A 7,761-nucleotide genomic window follows, 5' to 3' on the forward strand; every position below is an offset into this window, starting at 1 on the left:
GTACGTACGCGTCATCTGTGCACTCCTCCAGTTACGTACTACCAGCTCCGGACTTCAATTAGGGCATCTCCAACCAAGCGACCTAAACGGAGGGCGCTGGCCGTTTGTTTTGGGCCGTTTGCGTGGCCGCGCGGAGACGCGGACATCGGTCCGCGTTCGTGTGTCCGTTTGGGTCGCACGCGGCGTCCAACGCGGCGATCCAAAGAGACGCCACGTGGTTCGTCTTCGTTGCGCGGCGCTGCGCCATGGCAGGCCTCGACGGGACAGCCATGGTGGGCGGTGGAACGCGCGGGAAAGTTCCCGCGCGCACCAAGGTTCCCGCGCGCGAAAAAACGCCATTGGCGCGTGCTCGCGCCCAAGTTTCCCGCCAGGCCTCCAGCTATAAAAGACGGCGGCGGTCTCACACAGACCGCATCACCGTCCTCTCCCCCTCCACCTTCTCCGGCGCCATGCCGCGCACCCTGCAGGCCACGCGGGCCAAGCTCTCCCTCGCCGCCCGGGCCAGGTTCCCGCGGACGGAGGAGGAGGAGCGCGCGGACTCGCGGTGGGTCGCCGACGACGAGGCGCTCCGCGTCGCTGCGAGGCGGCGGCGAAGAAGGCAGGGACGCGAGATGGTGGAGGCGGCCGCGGACGGCCGGCACGAGACCACGGACGGCCGGTACGAGGCCGCGGAGGAGCCCGTCGACGAGGAGGACCTCGCGCTGGCGAACATCAACGCTGCCATCGAGGAGCGTCTCGCCGACCTCACGCGCGTGACGAAGGAGCACGAGGCCACCTGCCCGGCCGGCCGCCGCCGATTAGGCGACCTCCTCGGCCAGAAGAACGAGCCGCTCGCTATGCGAGCAGCCCGTCACCTCATCCAGATGCCCTTGCCCGAGCGGCGCGCCCGGGAGGCCGCTTCGTCGGCGGAGCGCGGCCGGCAAGAGCGCATGCGCCGACGGCAGGAGAACCACGAGGCCTGTGCCGCCGGCCGCGTCCGCGTCCGCTCGGAGGCGCGCACCGCTGTGGAACGCGCGGCCCTGCAGGAGCTGGAGCTATGCGAGAAGCGGATGGTGCCGCAGCAGGAGGCGGAGCGCGAGCGCGCCGGAGGCGCGCGGACGGAAAGGAGGAGGATGAAGGCCTCCGCCCGCCGCCACCGCCGCGCCACTCAGCTCGTAAGCTGGAGTGGAATCCTCACGCGTACAGGCCGCTCGCGTCGAATAAAATCCACGGCCCCGACGGCGAGCCGGCGATGAGTCGCCGGTGAGGCCGCCGGCCCCGTACGTATTAGGATAGAAGTAATAGCTAATAAAAATTGTAATAGGTACTTTTTAATGAAAAAAAATGTTTATGCCTATGACACGCGGGCCAGGGGCGGACAAGGGGCGGACGCGAGCGACCAGCCTTTTGCATCCGCGACCACGCAACCCAGTCCAAATTTAAACCGGATTTGCGTCTTTCCGGACGCCGCGGCCATCCGTTTTAGGGATCGGTCCGCACGCTGGCCGGTTTTTTGTCCGGCTGGACCCATCCGAACGCGTGGGCGTGGGATGGGTCGCCGCGTAGAAAATACCCTTAGGGTCAGCTCGTATTGAATCACTGCTCATCTGCCCTCGGCGCAGCAGCCGGCCGACGCCGTGGCACCGTCAGATGGGCGGCGGACGGCGGCGATCTCCCCGGCGGTGGGTCCGTACGACGGGCCCAGCATCGGTCGCCGCGCTTTGACCGTGCTGCGACCGGACATTGACAACCTCAGGCGGGTACGCGAAGCGGTCTGACGACGAGATTGAATGCACGTACGGGGTTCGTTGGGAGCTCGTCGCTGGCCGGAGCTGTCAGAGAGAGACACACACACGCAAACACCGCCGAACGTTCAGCATGGGTCATCGTCTTGGACTACGTCCGTCCGTGTGTTGCTCGCTCACGTCCTGGAAATGTGAGGTGGGGGGTTACTCGACAGAGATTGTGCTGCGACATCACATGGCTCCCTAACTGCGCCCTACTTAACTATGGCGCCACGCGTGCACGGCCCTGAGGGTGCGATCAGGACTCGATGACGATGATGATGATGATTATGCTACTAGGTCGTACACAAAACCGCAGCACGTCTTGTGCTCGGTGGACGGGACACTATCACAGCATGACCGACATTCACGACCGGAGCTAGCTGCTAGCTGCGAGATGCCTAACCAGTAACCAACTATTCCCTGTCCACGGCCACCACGTCATGACGTCAATTCAATTCACGTGGAAGACTTGGATAGGATCAGGTCTTAGATAGGATCTATGAGAACAATTTTTTTTGTAAAGACAAAACATGTTCAAAAAATCTGAAAAAAAATCAGAACACACATCTATGTTATATATGCAACGCCAAAAATTTACAACTTCAAATTCGACATACATTTGGAGAGACAAAAAAGATAAAAAATTCACTGGCGCTGTGACGCTACATGCACGGCAACAAGAGACTACTCACCCTAGCAACTAATTGTTCTTCGTAAAGAAAAAAGAAACCAATGAAGGGTATCATTCCTTGGACAACATTTCTTCTTTCTAATAAAATACGTTCCAAAAAACAGAAATTTAATTTGGCATATGGGAGCATATCCTCCTGGCTAACGGAAAAAACATTTTGAAATGTTGAAAAACAGAAATTCAATTCGGCACATGGAAGCATATGCTTCTGCTACCGGAAAATTTGTTTTCGAAATGTTAAAAAAAATTGAATGAAAATTCCACGCTCACGTATCGACATTCTATGTGGGCACATCAAGTTTTGCGAGAAACCAACATTTTTGTGACTTGTGTATAAAAAGAGAAAAAACCGTCAAGTAGACAAAAAAAATTTACACCAAAATTCGTCTTTTTTACAAACGACACTAAAAATGTCGGTTTACCGTGGAAATCACTTTGTGAGCGTGTAGAATTTGGCGATCTACCCATTAAATTTTATGTTCGAATTTTTCAAGTTTTTGAAAGTGTATTTAAAACAAAATTTAAAAACCATGAGCATATACTCCTGGGTGCCAAAACACCATTCCCCTGAAAAAACATACTCCCACTCGTTCAAAATAACTGCCTAAGAACCAAACAAAGTATTATATTTCAATGAAGAAACGTCAAGAGCGTCCGGTACATCGCCATTAAAGGCTACAACTCCACACACCTCACCAACCAATAGAGGCTTACATCAAACCCTGAATCATTGACATGATGCCTTGCCCAACCTCCTTCCGAGGATGGTCAGGAGATGGCGCACAAACATACAACACCAAGTCATGGTTAAAGCAAGACACCACCATAGGACAACAACAAGTTCTAAGGCAACTCGAACCAACACACCTTTCTTCCATGAGCTTAACAGGTGGAGAGTAGAAGGAGGGATCCATCAGAGGTGATGTATCTGCCATGCCGTACATTGCACCGCAGAAGCCCACACCTTGGGCATCAGCCATCATCGGCAGCGCATCACACCGCCCCGAAACATCTTCCATTGCCACATCGACCTCTCCGCCGATAACAAGACAACATCCTCAATAAGAGAAGGACGTTCTTGCGTCACTACTGCCTGGTCCGCTGAACCTGACCTAGGGTTTCCCTTGGCATGGTTGGAACCAAGACCACACATCTAGGAAGTAAGCAAAACCTGCGGGCGTCGTCGTGCTCCGCATCAGAAAAATGTCGAGCAAGGGTTTTACCCCGGTCCTTCACCGTGTCCCCATGATGCCAGAGCCGGCTGACTGGAAAGGAGGGACGAGGCTAGGGTGCCGGATTGATCCACCACTAGATAGTAAAGAAGCAGCATCGGTCTCACCGTCGAAGAAGAAGGGCGCCGGTCACCACTAGACTAGCCATCAACCAACATGGTCTCGGGGGAGAAGGGCCCCCATGCCAGTCAACCACCACAACTCTCGCGCCCGGCACACCGGAGCTAGAGATCCATGAGTCGTCGTGCCCGAAGTCATAGCCCGCACAAGCCCATATCAGGCCCTACTGCCATGCGCAACCATGGGCACGGGAGCTCACCACGTGATGCATCCTCCACCATGTGCCCTCCATACTGCCTCCACGCGCCCTCCCTACGCCGCCACACGTCGTCACCTAGGCCAACGACCCTCACGACGAGGAGTATCGGGACAGAGACCTTGCCGCTGTCGACGGCGGGCTTTGCTCGGCCGTGTCCTCCGATGGAGGCGGGAGAGAGAAGGGGAGGGGCAAGCCCCTGGTGCCACCCGAGGGTGAAGTCGACAAAAAGGTCGAGTAACTCTGAAAACGAATGAGTGTCTAGGAGGAACTAGGAACTTAAGTGATATTTTGACTCTTCGGTGCACATGCTCCCTTTATTTTGAAATGCATCTTTGATACAATTTGAAATTTCAAAAAAATCAGATAAAAATTCATTTGAACATCTTCACACGCTACGTGCGCACGAAGTCGTTCCATGAAAAACGACCTGTCATTTGGGCTGTGTAAAAAATGAAATTTGGGGCTAAAAATAAGCCTTGTTGTGTCGACCACAAAAAATATTGGGTTTTCACGAAATATGTCTTTTGGATGGAAGGAGTATATGCACCTAAAAGCAAATGTTGGATTTTCACGAAATATGTCTTTTGGGTGGAGGGAGCACCTAAAAGCAAATATTGGGTTTTCACTAAATGTCTTTTGGATGGAGGAAGCATGTGCACCTAAAACTCAAATTGAATTTCTGATAAACTAAGGATGTGAGATCCGAACCCAGACGGGTAGACGACCTCACCACCACCGGTGGTGCTAGCCAGTAAGTGACTTCTCTGCTCGACGACTCTTAAGTTTTGGTTGCATTTCAACGAACTACTTTCGAGCGGCTATGAATTTATATATTTTTCCAAATTTTCTTACCACTTATATTTTAAATTAATGGATGTTTTCTATTTTTTGAACAAATCTTGGATGAAAGTTAGACATATGAAAACTCCCAAATGCTTGGGCGGAATGAGGTCCATGTCCATCGCACACCACCGGAAAGTACATATTATACAAAATATTGAAATCGACTACAACGTGAGATTTGGTTTCTTTGACACAACTTACCCACAAAGTTATGATTTTCAAATAAGTTTATTTTGATTGTGATGTCGTGAAACCCTCAGCTCCGGTAGTTACAGTTTTGTGGTACTTACTTTTGTCATCCACGCATGTGTTCCAACATCGTGCTTGTCTCATAAATCATCATAGACGAACCTAGCATCCCTTTTGATCGGGCAGCCGCCTAGCCTTCCGGCCGGTCGGCAAGCCTATTTTTATCCAATTTTATATGTATTTGATAAACATTTAACACACTAAGTCTGTTTGCCCAGACTTTGGTATTTTGTTGGGTCCGCCTATGTCGATCATACATACTAGTACATCCGTTTTAATGAATAAGATATTTTTTAAAGTCAAGCAAACATTTATAAGAATCTATCAACACATACTGATAGATATGATATGAAAACTTATTTTTATGATGTATTTAATAATATTAATTTGTATTTTGCATGCTAATATTTTTTTAATAAAACTTGGTTAAACCTTACATAGTTTAACTTTTTAAAAATAGAAATATAAGTCTTTGTTCATTGAAACTAGATGGAGTATTTTTCTAGTGGTACACCAAACAGTCACACCAGATAGGCAGGGAGAGTTGTCAGCTGCTTGTAGAATTTACGACCACACGTGCATGCACATGTATGTGTATACCGCATGTTTCTCTAATTATTGTTTATTTAATTTTGTGTCACGATGAATTTTCCAAATGAATCTATCAAAACATGTTTATGGATTTCCATATTAGTTGTTGCTTGATATAACAAATATGCAAGATTTTGCCCACTATCTAATCTTTCTGAAAAGTGAATCTGATTTTGAGAGAATTTTGCAACATATATATATAAACAATTGATGTCTGCACGTAAACTTGAGACTATAGGCTAGCAAGAGGGAGTTCAACACCTACGTAGTACGGTACATACTAGTACATAGGGAGACATTTAAACAGCTAGGCAACAGGCTCAGTCGGATGAGGCACCAACACCAACACCAATGACAAAACTGTCACCTAAAAACAAGGAACAGCAAACGAATGAGGAGCTACACTACACTACACTAGTATTCATGCTCTACTTGCTTCTCCTTTGAGTGAAGAAGAACGCCTGCCCTCTTGAATGCACCGATAAATCTATCCAGATGCAAAAGAAAATGGGCATGGCATGGCCACTCTAGCCAGAATAAGTCATCACATGGTGGCCTCCATCGTGTAATAAATCCTCACATTAATTCTTAATTTCAGAAATATATATTACTCCTAATAAAATGTTTTATGGCATTTGACAAACAACTCCCAACTAGACATATGCCATTCCAGGTCATATCATTCGTACAGTATACCAATTTTATCATTTCGATTTGCTATTTAAGAAGCACGCATCCTCACACTCTTCTCCCCCACCCACCCATCCAAACAACACAACACAAACCAGCTCCCAGCAAGCAAGCAAGCTCGTGTGCGTGCGTGTGTGCGCGGGTAACTGAGCTCGCTCCCTCAAAGAAGCTCCGGCACACAAGCTCGCTCCGACGATGCCGATGATCATCCCGGCCGAGGTCCGCGCCAAGGCGGAGATCTACACGGGCGACGCGGCGGGGCAGGAGAAGACGCGGCTGATGCTGGCGGAGACGGAGCTCCCCAGCGGGCTCCTCCCGCTCAAGGACATCATCGAGTGCGGGTACGTGGAGGAGACGGGGTTCGTGTGGCTGAAGCAGAAGAAGAAGGTGGACCACTACTTCGCCAAGGCCGGGCGCTACGTCTCGTACGGCGCCGAGGTGTCGGCCATCGCCGAGAAGGGCCGGCTGAAGAAGATCACGGGGGTCAAGGCCAAGGAGATGCTCATCTGGATCACCCTCAACGAGATCTGCGTCGACGACCCGCCCACCGGCAAGCTCCACTGCAAGGCCATCGGCGGCCTCTCCCGCAGCTTCGCCGTCGAGGCCTTCGAGGCCGACGTCCCCCTCCCCGTGCCCGTCACCGGGCGTCTCAAGAAGAAGACGGAGGCGGAGAGCAAGGACGGCAAGAAAGAGGAGGAGGACGCGGCGACGGAGGAGGCGCCAGAGGAGGAGAAGAAGAAGACGAAGGATGCTGCCGTGGCCCCCGCCGTCGTCGAGGAGATCGACCTGAAGATGAAGGAGATGAACAAGGAAGCGCCGGTGCAGGCGGAGGCGGTTGCGGCGAAGAACTAGTCGGCGACGGCGACGCTACTGCAGGCGCGCGGTTATAAGAACCTGGCGGAGCTTATAGGCTGATCGTGTTTGTATCTTTTAGGGGCGGGTTCTTCTTTCCCGCCTTGTCTTTTTTCTTTTGTGGCTTTTGTCACCCCCTGTTTGCTTCTCCTTTATTAATATAAGGCAAAAGATTTTTTTGCCCGTTTCAAAAAAAAAAAGAAACTAAAAATCTGTTTCGTAATAACGCATTGCATTTGCATGTGTCTGTCCACCATCCGTCCGCATATGTATCACACCTGAGCTCTGGTCAGTTCAACCACGATGTAATTTTTATCTTCTTTTATCTTGTTTATTATTACATATCCAATTAAGGAGATGAAATTGAATGGATGCCACTAGAGCTGCTGCTGCCCGATCGACCGTCCGTACTGCCTTCTTAAATTTGATGATCTGTTAACTTTACTTGAGGTGGCAGGAAGCAAGCAAATGCCTGCGTGAATAAATTGAGGGGAGCTGTAGTGGTCACCTCGGCTCTTCTCCACCGTT

At 50.6% G+C, this 7,761-nt stretch overlaps 1 protein-coding gene across 1 annotated transcript; it reads left to right on the plus strand.

The window, feature by feature from the left end:
• The first annotated feature begins 6,433 nt into the window (after positions 1–6,433).
• On the plus strand, positions 6,434–7,263 carry LOC127299247 (uncharacterized). Its single transcript, XM_051329190.2, has one exon. The coding sequence runs from the start codon at positions 6,577–6,579 to the stop codon at positions 7,231–7,233; it is 657 nt and encodes a 218-aa protein (XP_051185150.1). The 5' UTR covers positions 6,434–6,576; the 3' UTR covers positions 7,234–7,263.
• Positions 7,264–7,761: the final 498 nt, after the last annotated feature.

This window comes from Lolium perenne, chromosome 5 (assembly GCF_019359855.2).
Source record: "Lolium perenne isolate Kyuss_39 chromosome 5, Kyuss_2.0, whole genome shotgun sequence".
NCBI classification, from domain to species: domain Eukaryota; kingdom Viridiplantae; phylum Streptophyta; class Magnoliopsida; order Poales; family Poaceae; genus Lolium; species Lolium perenne.